General features: G+C 36.3%; 1 protein-coding gene across 7 annotated transcripts in view; it reads right to left on the bottom strand.

The window, feature by feature from the left end:
- The window catches only part of STK31 (serine/threonine kinase 31), a 131258-nt gene that overhangs the window by 33028 nt on the left and 80241 nt on the right, over window positions 1-17989 (bottom strand). For 4 of the 7 annotated variants that reach the window (XM_063636304.1, XM_055272412.1, XM_055272413.2 and 1 more), the window contains 7 exons: window positions 12656-12757; window positions 10502-10582; window positions 8567-8692; window positions 7536-7682; window positions 7245-7331; window positions 6063-6212; window positions 3258-3380 (listed from right to left, as the gene is read on the bottom strand). In XM_063636304.1, coding sequence (XP_063492374.1) covers window positions 3258-3380; window positions 6063-6212; window positions 7245-7331; window positions 7536-7682; window positions 8567-8692; window positions 10502-10582; window positions 12656-12757 — 816 coding nt within the window. The remainder of the gene's footprint in view (window positions 1-3257; window positions 3381-6062; window positions 6213-7244; window positions 7332-7535; window positions 7683-8566; window positions 8693-10501; window positions 10583-12655; window positions 12758-17989) is intronic. The other 3 variants (XM_055272414.1, XM_055272416.1, XM_055272415.1) reach the window with 1 other exon arrangement.

Raw genomic sequence — 17989 nt, forward strand, 5'->3', positions numbered from 1 at the left:
CTGACCCCACCCTTGAAACGTGGGGATTACAATTCAATGTGAGATTGGGGTGGAAACACAGCCAAACCATATCATCTGGCTTCTTTCTCTTGGCAGAATTATTTTAAGACTCATCCATCTTACTGAGTTATATTTATAATTCAATCATTTTATTCCTGAGTAGTATTCCAATGGATAGACACATATATAGCAGACTGTTTTTCCATTCATCTGTTGATGGACTTTGAGTTGTTTCTAGTTTTCATCTATTACACATAAATTCTTCCAATATTTACATACAAGTCTTTGTGTGGACATATGCTTTCATTTCTCTTGGCTAAATATCTAGAAGTGGAATTGCTGGGTCATAAGGTAGGAATATGTTCAACCTTTTAACAAACTGCCAAATGTTTTTCAAAGTAGTTGTTCCCTTTACATTCCCCTCGGCAATATATATGAGTTCTAGATACAACACATCTAAGCAACCCTTGGTACGACTTTTTAATTTTAAGACATTATAGTGAGTATGATAGTGGTATCTCATTTTAGTTTTAATCTGTAGTTCCCTAATGACAAACGGTGTTCACAGCATCTTTCACATGCTTACATGCCATGTGGACACCTTCTTTGGTAAAGTGCCTGTTTAAATATTTTGCCCATTTCTTAACTGGGTAGTCTTCTTAGTATTGATTGTAGGAGCTCTTGATAATCTGGATATAATGTTTTTGTCAGATATATGTTTTGCAAATATTTTCTCCTAGTCTGTAGCTTGCCTTTCATTTTTGTGACAATGTCTTTAGAAGAGCAAAGTTTTCAATTTTGATGAAATCCAAAACGATTTTTTCTTTTAGAGTTGATGTTTTCTGTGTCCTATTTAAGAAATCTTTGACAAACTGAAAGTCAAATATTTCATCCTATGTTTTCTTCTATAAGTTTTAGACTCAGGTTTTACATTTAGGTCTGATACACATTTTGAGCTAATTTTTGTGTATGGTATAAGGAATGAATCAAAATTTATTCTCTACATATGGTATGAGTTGTCCTGTATCATTTTTGTTGAAGATTCTCCTTTCACCCAGAGAACTGCCTTGGCATCTTTGTCAAAAGCCAGTTATCATATATGTGCAGTCTATTTATATTGTCTCTATTCTTCTCCATTCATCTGGACATCTAACTTCACAGCAGTATCACTTTTGTTTTTAGAAACAGGGTCCTGCTCTGTAGCCTAGGCTGCAGTGCAGTGGAGCAGTCATAGCTTACTGTAGCCTTAAACTCCTGGACTCCAACAATCCTTCTGCCTTAGCCTACCAAGGAGCTAGAACCATAGACACACCATTACACCCAGCTAATTATTATTTTTTATAGAGACAGGGGGTTCTCACTGTGTTGCCTAGGCTAGTCTTGAACTCCTGGCATCAAGCAATCCTCCTGCATCAGCCTCCCTAAGTGCTGGGATTACAGTTTTGAGCCACCACTCTAGGCCTACATTGTCTTAATTTCCTAGAATCTATTAAGTCATAAAATCAGGTAGTTTGGGTCCTTCAATTTTGTTCTTTTTCAAACTTGTTTTGGCTATCTCAGATCCTCTCCATTTTTATATTAATTATAAAATCTAACTGTCAATTTCTGAAAAAATAAGCAAAATCTACCAGCAATTTTGCTGAAATTGCATCAAATCTATAAGTCAATCTAAGAACAACTGATATCCATACAATGTCTTCTAGTCCATGAGCATGGTGTATCTCTCCATTTATTTACGTCTTCCTGAGTTTCTCTGAACAATGCTTTGTAGTTTTAATAGTATGCAACTCTTGCACATCTTTTGCTAAATTTACCCCTACAAATTCCATATTTTAATACTTATGTAAATGATTTTTAAATTTTAATTTCCTATTATTTGTTGCTAATATAAAAACACAATTATATTGAAACTAAAACTGCTATCTTTCTAAACTCATTTGTTCTAGTAGCTTTTATGTTCATTCTCAAAGATTTTCTACATAATTAAGCATGTTGTCTGCAAATAAAGACAGCTTTATTTCTTCATTTTCAAACTCTATGACTTTTATTTCTTTTTGTGACCTTATTACACTGATTGGAACAGAGATCAGCAAACTATATGGCCTCTGCACCAAACTGATTCCACTACTTGTTTTTGTACAGCTGCAAGCCAAGGGTAGTTTTCACACTTTTAAATGTTTAATAGCAAACTGAAGGAATACTATTTCATGCACATGCAAACTACATGAAATTCAAATTTCAATATCCACAAATAAAGTACTACTGGAAAAGAGCCACACTGATTTGTTTACATACTGTCTATGGCTGCTTTCATGCTATAGCAGCAGAACTCAGTACTTGCAACAGAGACCATCTGGTCCTTTACAGAAAATGCTTGCTGGCCCCTGGGCTGATAAGAATAGTCTTCCTTCTCTTAATGCTTAATCCCTCTTAACTCTTGTTTTTCTAACAAAGAGATTATTTTTATTTATGTGATCAACAAAGATAAGGTTTTGTCACATTCAAGACTTTGGAAAAAGAGGCACTCTCTATGTAAAATAGCAGTACAAAATGAAACAAGCTTTTTATTTTTTTGTCTTCCAACTTTTATTTTAGGTTCAAGGGGTATATGTGCAGGTTTGTTACATGGGTAAACAGTGTGTCACGGGAGTTTGGTGTACAGATCATTTTGTCACCCAGGTAATCAGCCTGACACCTAACAGGTAGTTTTTCAATCCTTACCTTTCTCCCAACCTCCACCCTCAACTAGACCCCAGTGTCCCTTCTTTGTGGCCAAATGTACTCAGTGTTTAGCTCCCACTTATAAGTGAGAACATGCAGTATTTAGCTCTCTGATCCGGAGTAAATTCACTTAGGATAATGGCCTCCAGCTCCATCCAACTTCTTAATTCTTAAACTATAGATGAGAAATAGCTATTTGGTTTACACTGGAAGCAGGAATATACCCAAGGCTCATTTAACATTTATTTTCCACATATGCATGAACTGCTTTCAGATTAATGTAGGACAAAATCATCTTCACTGTTAATCTTGACTTCAACAGAACTAAGATAATAGCATCATACCTAAAATATGTATCAAGCCAATTTGTAGAAAGTACACAATAGGTAATAGGAAGCATATCAATAGTTTTTGATAAAACTTAAGTTCTACTAAAAGTCTGCTTTTTACTTTTAAGGAGAATCACTATAAAATCATCACTTTATATACTGAAATATATATAAATATGATCTATTTCAACAAAAAAAATTACATACCCATAATAAAAGGCAGCCATAAGCATATAAGTCTGAACCTGGAGAAGCAGGTTTTCCCATTTTCAACTCAGGTGACATCAAACTCAAGTCACCAACCATCACGTTCACTGAGGCTCGCTGACTCTGCGAAAACAATATTTTAAATATTTTAGATACGACACAGTTGAGGTGACTTTCTGTGAAGTACTCTGCATTTAATCAATACAAAAAACAAATTCATTTTAAATATTTCATTCCCTTGCTTTCAAATATTTTTACCAATTTCTATTATAAATTGCTCTTAAAATCAGTCTAATAAATTAACTATGAGACTTTTATTACATTCACTTTGTAGACTTGAACAGATTTAATACTAACAACCACTGATTCTGTGATTAAACATTTGATACTCTTTTTAAAAAATAAATTTCACAAGAGTGAGTAGCAGTGCTATGTCCTAATTCTGAAAATTCTAAATAATTCATTTAAGAACTGAAATCCTACAAAGCACTTTCCTTCCTTACTGATCATTCTCTAAATATACCATTTCTAACATGTCAATGATCAGTGACAACAGCATGAACCCTATATTCAGGCAGATCTTGGTTACAATTTCCCACTCTCCTATTTATTTGCTGTGTGACCGAGAGCTTTAACCTCTTTTTTGTCCATTTTTAAAATTTATTTTTAATTTTTATGGGTACATAGTAGGTGTAAACCTCTTTGAGCCTAAATTAATTTGTAAAATGGAAATAATGTCTACCTTACAGAGATACAATGCCTAGCATGTATCACTGTGTTATCTTTTTTCTAGCTACGATTTTGATCCTTGCTTCTCAAAGTATGGAACAAGGGACAGGAACTACAGCATTAACTGGTAGCTTGTTAGAAACGCAGATGATCCATTGCAGAAATGCTGAATATTAACTTTCATTTTAACATGAACCCCAGGTGAGTCATATACACTATAAGGTCTGAAAAGCAATGATCTTGACCTCAGACTACTTTTCAAATTTATCTTCGTGATGACCACTTCAATCTGAAAATTGCATGGAAAATGTAGCAAAGGTGAGTTTGATCAATATTTCAGAATAAATATTTTTAACTGAAGATTAAAAACAGTATTTTGGGGAATAATAACAGGTGATGAATGAGTAAAGAGAAGAGTAATTATTGTAGTCATATCTACAATTATGCAAATAGTATGCTCAAAAGGTAAACTAACCAGAACCCCTGAAGGTTGAGATCTTTCAAAATTCATAATTTAGTATATTTCTTAGGATATCTTAATTTTCTGTTAAACTAATGTAATAAAGTAAATATTTCAGAAAATCAATCTGTATAAATCCTGTACAATCCAGCTTTTGATTACAGTTGCAGTTTCATTTTCTCATCTTTTTGAGCTACCATATGAAAACCATTAAGACTACATATACTCCAGTAGCATTACGCTATGACTTGCAGATGACCAAAGTATAAAAGCATTATAACCTGTACCAGTCAAAGGGAATTGCTCAGATATATTGGCAAGGATGTAGAGAAAACAAAATCCCTACGCATTACTGGTAAGAATTTAAAATGATGTAGCCACTTTGGAAAACAGTTTGGCTCCTCAAAAAGTAAAACAATATAACCCAGTAATTCCACTCCCAAGAGAAATGAAAACATGTCCACACAAAAAATACTGTATGCTAAAGCTCATAGCAGCATTATTCATATAACCATTAAGTATAAACAACCCAAATGTCCAGCAACTGATGAATATATAAACAAAATGTGGTGCATCCATACAATGAAATATAATTTGGCCATAAAAAGGAATGGCATTCTGATGCAGTCAACAACATGGATGAACTCTGAAAACACTATGCTAAGTGAAATTAGCATAAAAGGCCACATATTGTATCATTCCATTTACATGAGATGTCCAAATAGGCAAATCCATAGAGACAAAAAGTGTATTAGTGGTTTCCAGGCTTGAGAAGGAGGGGGAAATTTGAGTGACTGCTAATCAGTATGGATTTTCTTTTTGGGAATGATAATAATGTTCTGGAATTCAATACTGATTATCACTGCACAACTTTGTGAATGTACTACAAACTATTAATGAATTGTATACATTATGTGAATTGTATCTCAATAAAGCTGTTATTTTTAGAAAAATAGTTGCTGATTTGGCCACTCCACGTTGTATACATACTTCAAAACATCATGTTGTACATGATAAACATATACAATTTTTATTTCTCAATTAAAATAGAGAATTGTTTCCATTATAACAACAACAAAAAAATCACAACATGCTCTTAAATTGTGTGATCTTTGCTATCTCTACAAACTGCCTATTCTGAGGTAATATGACACCGAATTAACAGCCATTAGAGGTGAATCAGGATTTAAACTAAAAAGTCCAAGGTTCCCAGGTTTCTAAAAATGCACATTATTAATCAAAAAATAGCAAAGTACGTATATGTAAATTGTATCTATAGACGGAGGGACACCAGTGGAGAGAGGCTGGAAGATGGCCACCTAGTTTCCTTGCGTGTTTCCTAGCAACTAAATGTTTCCTAATGATGATAAAATAATTAATGTTGTCAATGCCATTGAGTATACAATGTCAGGTAGCTCCTAAGACTTACGGTTAAAATACACAATACTCCTGTTGTTCTAGCACCCAGCTGAGGACAAATAGTTGCTTATACTACATGACACAGTTTAACTGAAGACAAAGATCCTATAATAAAGTATTATATTATATATAAGTGCTGAACTACTGCTTAATAATATTAAAGTCTAGAACTTATTTGTAAAACCATGATCTCTTACCACAGATTTGGTGAAGTCAAAATCTCCAACAATTCCTTGTTCACGGTTTAAAGCAAATACGTTGTTCGGATGAAGTGATCCATGAATTATGTCAGCCTTATGCAATGTATGCAGGCCCTGGGCAACACCTTTCATGACCTTTAAAGCTTCCTATAGATAAGTACACATAAAAGAAGTGAGGAAGTAGGCAAATCATTTTAATCTTGAAACTGTTCTCTAATTAAAAGACTGCTCTAGAAGTGAGTAAAGTTTCCTCCAAATGAACCACTAATAAGAATACAGCATAGAGAAAGACCAGATGAAGCCTTGATTTTGTAATGGTGATACTGTGTGTGCGTGTGTTTGTATGTGTGTGTGTGTGTACAATCATACCTTTTGGGCACCAGGGACCGGTTTCACGAAAGACAATTTTTCCATGGATGCAGGGGGTTGGTTTCAGGATCAAACTGTTCCACCTCAGATCACAGGCATTAGATTCTTACAAGGAGTGCGCAACCTAGATCCCTCACATGCACAGTTCACAATAGAGTTTATGCTCCTATGAGAATCTAATGCCTCTAGTGATCTCACAGGAAGTGGAGCTCAGGCAGTAATGCCTGCTCACCTGCCACTCACCTCCTGCTGTGCCGCCCTGTTCTTAATAGGCCACAGACTGGTACCAGTCTGCGACCTGGGGTGTGAGGACACCTGTTCTATCATCTCAAAGAAGACTTGGATTACAAATATCAACCATGTAACGTAGCTAGAAGAGACTGAAACAGTGTTACTCCATAAGAAGAATCAGGGCCTCCTTTACTGTTATCACTAATCCTAAACTTACAATGATAAAAATTAAAGCTGCCACTTAAGCACTTATAATACCAAGTGCTATATTAGGCAGTTCACATACAGCACAGCTTAGTAGTTACAAGTTTGGGCTTTGGAACCACAAAGACTTAATTTCGAGTCCAGCTCTACCTCTGGCTAAGGGACCCTGTGCAAGTCACTTAATCTAATCCCTTTAACCCTTTTTCTCATCCATATAATACGATAACTTCTACCACAGGTTTGAGGTGACAATTAAATAGAATACCACGAGTCAAAATTTTACAAAGTATATAGCATGTAGCATGCCTGAATAAATATTAGGTGTTATTTTCTCATTTAATACATCCATGGAAATAAATAGTGCTTTTTACTTACTTCTGAATTTAAAGGCACGCTGGCTTGAACAGCACTCAGGTTTGCCCTGGGGTAGTATGGGACCATCAGATAAGCCATAGGATCAGACTAAGAAGCAAAACAGAGACTGTGACTCCAAGTAAAAACTTCTTCAACATATTTTTAGCACACACTGATTCTATAGGATAATTTTTCTTTTATGTTAAAGGGAATGAACTGCTGCTCTAAAACCTGGAGCTAAAATTTATTTTAAATAAAATAGTTTCTGCAAGATAAAATGGTTTCTGCAAGAGATTAGCATAAGAACTTTACCTTACATAAAAACAGGAATATCAATGGTAGTAACCCTGACTCTTCTTCAGCCTCTCTCCAAGCTCTATGGTAGGTGGCTGCTCTCTCAATCACCTTGGCTTCTGTGTCAACATCCACAGAATAGCCCTTGTACCAAAAAAAGAGGCACTGGTAATTCCAAGATGAAAATCTCATTATAATTATATACCATTCCAATTTAAACACAATTCATTATTTTAAGTTAAATCAAATCTAACTTTATTTTTTAATTTTATAAGTACTTTTCTATCTTCTTTGAATGCTATAATTTGGAAAAGGAAAGTGCAATTCTACCGGTAGCCTGCCACACATTCTAAAATGTGTAGCAACTAAGGCCAAATTAATTATCTTATTATCATGATTAACAGTTTCCCAGATCAATGAGAAGAAGAAATTAAGGAGTAGAAGATTGTACTGACAACATAGCTGAGATTTCCAGGAGAAATGTAAGAAAATCAAGAATTTTAAAAAGATATTGGATGAATATAATAAGTTCACCCAAAAAAAAGGAAAGCATATCCTATTAAGGACATATTCTATTTAGGGAAATGAGGGAAACTTTATTTTTTGTTCTTGTGAGACAAAGCTTTATTTAATGACCTTTTTTATATACTTATTTTTATTATTATACGTTAAGTTCTAGGGTACATGTGCACAATGTGCAGGTTTATTACATATGTATACATGTGCCATGTTGGTTTGCTGCACCAATTAACTCATCATTTACATTAGTTATTTCTCCTAATGCTATCCCTCCCCCTGCCCCCCACCCCATGAGAGGCCCCCATGTGTGATGTTCCCACCCTGTGTCCAAGTGTTCTCATTGTTCAATTGAGGGAAACTTTAAAAGTGAAAATAAGTTGTGGCAACCAAACTACAAGCACAATTATCATGCCAGTCAACTCATATACTTTAGAAAACTAACAGTGAGGTTTTTTCTTTCCTGAAATGTAACAGCACCACTATCCTTTAAGCTGCTGAATCTCCCACAAGTAAGAAGAAGTTAGGCTTACCTTTAACAGAATTATCTGCCCATTAACCTCAGAACGTACCAAAGGACGCTTGCTGCTAAGTTCCTTCATGGGCTCAGCATCAAGAAGATCTCGTTCCAAGCTCATTGTAAGGAGACCACCAGAGTTCTAGGCACAAGTTTTTATAACAGTTGAAGAATCCAAACAATCCTAGCACTTAAAAATCATCAAAATAATTAGTTACATGCTATTAAATGACTTGGACACCATCAACTGTACTGGAAAAACCAACAAAATTAAAATCTTTAAAACTGTGTACTTTCTCCAGTTCCTGGCTCTTAAACTCCTCCTACCCAAAGTGTAATCACCATACATTTAATTACTGCTATAATTTTAGAACAGATTCAGGAAATGGCTAGAATTAACCAGACATGCATCCTAGGATCCCTAATGTTTACTTGAAAAACCACTTACGTTTCCTAAAAAATACTAAAGTAACAACCGATTGGGATGGGGGTGAGGAATGAAGGACTACATATTGGGTTAGTGTACACCGCTCAGATGACGGGTGCACTAAAATCTCAGAAATCACCACTAAAGAACTTATCCATGTAACCACAAAACACCTGTACCCCAAAAACTACTGAAATAAACATTTTTAAAAAACAAAAAATAAATAAGGTAAAATAATGACAAAAATGTAGGTGTCAAATGGAAAAGATTATTCCAAAAATTATGACTACCATGAAGTAATTCTAACACCTCTGCCCCTGTTTGGAGTCCCTAGAAGTGAAAATGGCTTTCAATAACTAATTTTACTAGATATTTCTGCTACTTTTTAAAAGGAATAATTTTTCATAATAAAATACGATCATCAACATTTTAAACAAAGCTAAGTTTTACTGTGGTGCAGTTTCGGTAAGAGGCACTGTAGAATTGTTTTCTGGGTTTTTTTTTTAAGTCTTGTCAGTACATTTAAGTATTCTACAATATATAATCAACCTACAAAAAATTCCTAAGCATATATTACTGTTAAACATCAGAAAGCCATTAAAGGCTTCAATAAACCATGAGTCAACCCTTTAATAATCTTCTATAATAAAGTAGATTAGCATATTTTTAAATATTAATTTTCAAGTCCCATGTGGCAGTACATACTCATTTGCCCACACTACATAAGGTAATCGCTAAGCTAGAGTTAAATAGTTGCAAGAAAAAGTCACATCATTTTAAAGTCTAGTCTAGAAAGAGTTTAGAGTAATTATTTAAGTTAGGGAACTTTAATCTTGAATATTTTTTAGAATAAACTCACATGTCTACACAAATATCCCTCTCTGTACCATATTTAAGCCATTATAATGAACTTCATGACAATCTTAATGAATAAATACCTCATCTAGGCCCTCACCGTAGAAGGCAATATAAATCGCAGGACTAACAGATTCTGTCCTGAGAACCAGTGTTTACTAATCCCGCTCCGTATGGCCCCTATCTAATATGCTGATCTCCAGCTTTTGAATCCTGCCTACCTAGAAAACCATACCCACCTCAACATCTCTACCTTAGCCAACCTCTCTAGAATTTTTTCCCAGACTGCTTTAACTTAAAAAACCCATTGTGCTCAAATCCCTCAGGGCTAGCAATATCTTGTTTTTATACTAACTCTTGAAATAGCAGTTAAAATTTTATTTTGTCATTTCAAAAAGTAAACACATATAATTCAAATAAGTGCCATGCAATGTACTGAATGAGGATAAAGAAAACAGAAAAACAGATAATGCAAATTTACATAACAATACAAATACATACCATGCAACCATTAAAGGGTCATAAGAAGAAGTTCTAATACCCATAAAATATTCATCAGGAATATTTTTATTTAAAAGATACTATAAGTTTAACACTGACACAAATTTAATATTATCACTTTTCAACACCCTCTGCAGAGTAGTAATTCGCAAGGGAAACAAAGTTTACCATGTATTTGAGTAATCCTATTTCAGGATGAAGCAGAGGCAGCTCAGGGAACCATTTCTGTGCCAAACTAGTTAGCATCTCCTAAAGTTAAAAAAAAAAAAAAGTTTTCAACTGTAAATCAATATATATTCAATTTTGACATGTTGCTCTTCAGGAAAATATATCAGCATCTACCTTATAACATATCCAATAAGATACATAATCACTGATTTTGCCTTCTACTTCAAGAAGTAACAAGCGAAAACCAAGACTCATCTTGCATCTGCTAAAGCAACTTAAACATGGCCTGAGAAGGACTCTGTACTTCTATATTTGAGTCCTTGTGGATGAACTGCAACCTAGCTTAACAGGCAGACAAGATTGAAAATGTAACTTAGCAGTGTGGACCTATAACAATAGCTGAGTCTTGGCCAATCCCAGCGGCCATACTTCAACCACTTACAGACTGCTAAGTGTTCAAACTGTGTTCAAATAAGGCAAACACCAATCTGTAACCAATATAGCTGTTTCTGTACCTCGCTGTCAATTTCTGAAAGCCACTTTCCTTTTTTGGTCTATTAATTTGTTCTGACCACAAAGCATCCCCAGAGTCTCTCCGAATATGCTGTGATTCGGCTGCCCAATTTGTGAATTGTTCATTGCTCCTTTAAATGTAAGTTGGCTGAAGTTTTTTTTTTTTTTAACCCATCTAAACTACCATCTTACTAATTGAAGAAAAATTTAATTACCAATTTCAAGCTTTGGATACATACATAAGCATAAATCTTGCAAGGTCAAAGTCCCCACCCACTTCCAAACTAAAATGAAAATGTCTGATAATATATCAATTTGAGGCATAAAACTGTCATTATTTCTCAAAATATTAAGAACACAGTGACATTTTAAAATAACAGCTGTTTCGTTAAGAAAAATTTTTAAAGCCTGAGAGAAAAAACACATAGCTCTACATAAGTAACTTTGAAATAAATGTGAAAATTGAGTATCCTCACAAAAGAAAAGCCACTTATCACATATGTATTAAGCAAAACTTCTAAACATTTGTCGAATCATTGGAAGATCGCTATTTTAACCCAAGGTCCATAAGGTATTTACATATACTCAGATAAATTTGCTAAAGAAAGCATGACACTTAAAATACCTATTGTTTTCACAGTATTATTACTTTCTTTTCTTTTCTTTTCTTTTCTTTTTTTTTTTGAGACAGGGTCTTGCTCTGTTGCCCAGGCTGGAATGCAGTGGCATGATCATAGCTCAATGCAGCCTCAACCTCCTGGACTCAAGCAATCCTCCTGCCTCAGCCTCCAAAGTAGCTGGGACTACAGGTACATGACACCATGACCAGCTAATCGTTGTATTTTTTGTAGAGATGGGGTCTCACCATGTGCCCAAGCTGGTCTCAAACTCCCGGGCTCAAGTGATCTGCCCACCTCGGCCTCCCAAAGGGCTGGGACTACAGGTGTGAGACACCACGCCCGGTCAGTATTTTTACTTTCAAAGCACTGTTTCTTAACTAACTTCTTCCTGGTAACATCTCCCAGACATAAAATGCAATATTCTTCCATTTTAAAGAAAAAATACAATGACTTATTTTCCCAAGCTCACAAAAATCAGCGGTGAAAATAGAGACTTAAAAGATGTAACTTCTCCTGCCCCCAAAACCAGGTAGTCTTATTGTTACATTCTTCAACTAAATTATGCTGCTCCATTAATGATTTCATTGCAACATTATGGGAAAATGATGTTGATATAAATTTTATGTAAGGAAAAGGTCTTTAGGTTTTACGTTAAACAGAGAAAAGGCAATATGCAAAAGTGTATCTGTGCTATAATCTCAATTCTAAAAACAAACAAAAAAAGACTGAAAGTCAAAAGTTAACAGTGATTACTACTATTATCACTGAGTGGAAATATTACAAGTGATGTTTTTCCTTCTTTACAGTTTTCAGTTATTTCCACACTGGTACAATGGTCAGAATATTTTGTCATGTGAAATTTATTTCTAAATTTACAAAAATCTTACTAGGTCAATATATATATAAACTTTCTATATAATACTTCTAGCCTTGTGATTACAGTCCACTTCATAAAACGGGTATTTAAATTCAATTTCTAGAGTAAAACCTAATGTAAAACTTCGAAGAACCAAATACTTACATATTCCTCTCTCTCATGATAAATTTCCTGAAAGACATTATTGCGCAGCTGAGTTATTTCTTCTTTTATTTTCTCAATTTGAGAGCCATCAGGATCATCTGACTTGAATCAGAAAGAAAAGTATTTTTTATTAACATAGAGAAAACAAGTCTTCCTTTAAGAATTCAAGTTCTATAGTAAATTACTCTCTGTGGTTTCTATGTATCCTTCAGTACCTAGCACATAAAAGACCCTTCTAATACTTGCTGAATTAACTTAGGTCAATTTATTCTAACAATGACTTTTCTGAAACCTAGAAAAAGGAATTATAGAAAGTAAAGACATAAAATTAATTACATAGATTTTTCTTGTCTCTTCATCTGCTGTAGATTTTCTCTAAGATAAAGATGGCCAACTGCCATTCAAACAAAAGAAATGTTAATAATAGCAACCAGAATACACCTGAATTCCCTACAATTGTCTTCTACATGAGATTTGGTTAAAAACAAAACAAAAAGATGAGTAAATGTGTGAACTGTCTCCAATGATAATACATAAGCCACCTTAAAAAGTATGCATGCTTTTGTGAAAGGAAAATAAATCTTGGGAACTTTAAATCACTAAGCCAAAGGAAAAAGTCAAGCTGGGAACTGTGTCAGGCAAACCAGCTTCTCATTTTATTCCTAAATAAGATAGCTACAACCATAAAAACCCTGCATACCTCTCTCACAATTTGCTCAGTAGGAAATTCCTTATGGGTCCCAGGATCTTCACCCTAAAACAGTTCTGTTGAATTTTACCCTGACAATGTAAATCAATGGCTTATTTTCTCACGTGCAGGACAAAAGACAGAACTCTAAGTCATCATCCCTTTGCTCAACTCAGACAAATGCATATCTGATTCCTTCCTCTGATATAAAAATGCAGATTCACTTAGCTAGTGACTATTCCTCTACCCCTCTCTCAAATGTAAATTGTGTATTTGCTGAAAAGTGATCAAAGATTAAAGAATTCAAACCATCTGACTCTTATCTACTCACGTCTTTTTAAAATTTCTTCTTCTTTCCCCAGTATCCATCCTTTCCCCTTTAAATATTTAAGCCCTCAAAATCATCTTTGAGAAAGGCACAGACCTGCCTCCCAGGCATGCATCCTTAACCTTGGCAAAATAAACTTTCTAAATTGATGGATACCTGCCTCAGATAGTTTGGTTTACACTTTAAAAGTCAGATTTCAAGGATCCAGATACTAAGATGGCCAAATAGTAACAGCTCCGGTCTGCAGCTCCCAGCAAGATCAATGGACAAGGCAGGTGATTTCTGCATTTCGAACTGAGGTACCCAGTTTATCTCACTGGGACTAGTTAGACAGTGGGTTCAGCCCACAGAGGGCAAGCAAAAGCAGGGTGGGGCATCACCTCACCCAGGAAGCGCAAGAGGCTGCGGAACTCCCTCTCCTAGCTAAGAGAAGCCATGAGGGACTATGCCATGAGGAATGGTTCATTCTGGCCCAGATACTATGCTATTCCAACAGTCTTCACAACCCACAGAGCAGGAGATTCCCTCAGGTGCATACACCACCAGGGCCCTGAGTTTCAAGCACAAAACTGGGCAGACGTTTGGGCAGACACCGAGCTAGCTGCAGGAATATTTATTCATACCCCCCTTGCGCCTGGAATGCCAGCAAGACAGAACCGTTGACTCCCCTGAAAAAGGGGTTGAAGCCAGGGAGCCAAGTGGTCCTGCTCAGCAGATACCACCCCCATGGAGCCCAGCAAGCTAAGATCCACTAGCTTGAAATTCTCACTGCCAGCATGGCAGTCTGAAGTCAACCTGGGTCTCTCCAGCTTGGTTGGGGGAGGGGCCTCTGTCATTACTGAGGCTTGAGTAGGCAGTTTTCCCCTCACAGTGTAAACAAAGCCACCAGGAAGTTCGGACTCTGCAGAGCCCACCGCAGCCCAGCAAAGCCTCTGCAGCCAGACTGCCTCTCTAGATTCCTCCTTTCTGGGCAGGGCATCTCTGAAAGAAAGATAGAAGCCCCAGTCAGGGGCTTATAGATAAAACTCCCATCCTCCTGGGACAGAGCACCTGGGGGAAGGGGCAGCTGTGGGCATAGCTTCAGCAGACTTTAATGTTCCTGCCTGCCAGCTCTGAAGAGAGCAGCAGATCTCCCAGCACAGTGCTCGAGCTCTGCTAAGGGACAGACTGCCTCCTCAAGTGGGTCCCTGACCCCCATCCTCTTGACTGGAAGACACCTCCCAGCAGGGGATGACAGACACCTCATACAGGAGAGCTGTGGCTAGCATCTGGCAGGTGCCCCTCTGGGATGAAGCTTCCAGAGGAAGGAACATGTAGCAATCTTGGCTGTTCTGCAGTCTCTGCTGGTGATACCCAGGCAAACAGGTTCTGGAGTGGACTTCCAGCAAACTCCAGCAAACTTGCAGCAGAGGGGCCTGACTGTTAGAAGGAAAACTAACAAACAGAAAGGAATAGCATCAGCATAAACAAAAAGGATGTCCACACACACAAAAAAAAACACATCCAAAGGTCACCAACATCAAAGACCAAAGGTAGATAAATCCAAGAAGATGAGTAAAAACCAGCACAAAAAGGGTGAAAATTTCAAAAATCAGAACATCTTTTCTCCTCCAAAGGATCACAACTCCTCGCCAGCAAGGGAACAAAACTGGATAGAGAATGAGTTTGATGAATTGACAGAAGTACGCTTCAGAAGGTGGGTAATAACAAACTCCTCTGAGCTAAAGGAGCATGTTCTAACCCAATGCAAGAAAGCTAAGAACCTTGAAAAAAGGTTAGACGAATTGCTAACTAGAATAACCAGTTTAGAGAAGAACATAAATGACCTCATGGAGCTGAAAAACACAGTATGAGAACTTCATGAAGCATACACAAGTATCAATAGCCAAAGCAATCAAGCAGAAGAAAGGATATCAGAGACTGAAGATCAACTTAATGAAATAAAGTGTGAAGACAAGATTAAAGAAAAAAAATGAAAAGGAACAAAGCCTTGAAGAAATATGTGAGTATGTGAAAAGACCAAACCTACGTTTGATTGGTGTACCTAAAAGTGACAGGGAAAAGGGAACCAAGTTGAAAACACACTTAAGCATATTATCCAGGAGAACTTCCCCAACCTAGCAGGACAGGCCAACATTCAAATTCAGGAAATACAGAGAACACCAAAAACCTACTCCTCAAAAACAGCAACCCCAAGACACGTAATTGTCAGATTCACCAAGGTTGAAATGAAGGAAAAAATGTTAAGGGCAGCCAGAGAGAAAGGTCGGGTTACTCACGAAGGGAAGCCCATCAAACTAACAGCAATTTCTCTGCAGAAACCATACAATGCCAGAAGAGAGTGGGGGCCAATATTCAACATTCTTAAAGAAAAGAATTTTCAAACCAGAATTTCATATCCAGCCAAACTAAGCTTCACAAGCAAAGGAGAAATAAAATCCTTTACAGACAATCAGATGCTGAGAGATTTTGTCAAAATCAGACCTGCCTTACAAGGGCTCCTAAAGGAAGCACTAAATATGGAAAGGAACAACTGGTTCCAGCCAATGCAAAAACATACCAAATTGTAAAGACCATCGACACTATGAAGAAACTACATCAACTAATGGGCAAAATAACCAGTTAGTATCATAATGACAGGATCAGATTCACAAACAATATTGACCTGAAATGTAAACAGGTGAAATGCCCCCAATTAAAAGACAAGGACTGGCAAATTGGATAAAGAGTCAAGACCCATTGGTGTGTTATATTCAGGAGACCCATCTCACGTGCAAAGACACATCATAGGCTCAAAATAAAGAGATGGAGGAAGATTTACCAAGCAAATGGAAAGCAAAACAAAGCAGAGGTTGCAATCCTGGTATCTGATAAAACAGACTTTAAACAAACAAAGATCAAAAAAACAAAAAAATAAAATAAAGAAGGGCATTACATAATGGTAAAGGGATCAGTGCAACAAGAAGAGTTAACTATCTTAAATACATATGCACCCAATACAGGAGCACCAAGATTCATAAAGCAAGTTCTTAGAGACCTACAAAGAGAATTAGACTCCCACACAATAATACTGGGAGACTTTAACACCCCACTGTCAATATTAGACTAGACAGATCAATGAGATGGAAAATTAACAAGGATATTCAGGACTTGAACTCAGCTTTGGACCAAGTGGACCTAATAGACACCTACAGAACTCTCCACCCCAAATCAACAGAATATACATTCTTTTCAGCACCACATCGCACTTATTCTAAAATTGACCACATAGTTGGAAGTAAAACACTTCTCAGCAAATGGAAAATAACAGAAATCATAACAGTCTCTCAGACCACAGTGCAGTCAAAGTAGAACTTAAGATTGACAAACTCACTCAAAACCACACAACTACATGGAAACTGAACAACCTGCTCCTGAATGACTACTGGGTAATTAACAAAATTAAGGCATAAATAAATAAGTTCTTTGAAACCAATGAGAACAAAGACACAACGTACCAGAATCTCTAGGACACAGCTAAAGCAGTGTTTAGAGGGAAATTTATAGCACTAAATGCCCACAGGAGAAAGCGGGAAAGATCTAAAATCGACACCCTAACATCACAATTAAAAGAGCTACAGAAGCAAGAACAAACAAATTCAAAAGCTAGCAGAAGACAAGAAATAACTAAGATCAGGGCAGAACTGGAGGAGACAGAGACATGAAAAACCCTTCAAAAAAATCAATGAATCCAGGAGTTGGTTTTTTGAAAAGATCAACAAAATAGATAGACCACTAGCCAGACTAATGAAGAAGAATCAAATAGACACAGTAAAAAATGATAAAGGGGATATCACCACTGATCCCACAGAAATCCAAGCTACCATTACAGAATACAATAAACACCTCTATGCAAATCAACTAGAAAATCTAGAAGAAATGGAAAAATTCCTGGACACATACACCCTCCCAAGACTAAACCAGGAAGAAGTCGAATCCCCGAATAGACCAATAACAAGTTCTGAAACTGAGGCAGTAATTAATAGCCTACCAACCAAAAAAAGTCCAGGACCAGACAGATACACAGCTGAATTCCACCAGAGGTACAAAGAGGAGCTAGTACCATTCTTTCTGAACAATTTCAAACAATAGAAAAAGAGGGACTCCTCCCTAACTCATTTTACAAGGCCAGCATCATCCTGGTACAAAAACCTGGCAGAGACACAACAAAAAAAAGAAAATTTCAGGCCAATATCCCTGATGAACATTGATGCTCATGAACAAATACTCAATAAAATACTGGCAAACTGAATTCAGCAGCACATCAAAAAGCTTATCC

Source organism: Symphalangus syndactylus, chromosome 3 (assembly GCF_028878055.3).
Source record: "Symphalangus syndactylus isolate Jambi chromosome 3, NHGRI_mSymSyn1-v2.1_pri, whole genome shotgun sequence".
In the NCBI taxonomy this organism is placed as follows: Eukaryota; Metazoa; Chordata; class Mammalia; order Primates; family Hylobatidae; genus Symphalangus; species Symphalangus syndactylus.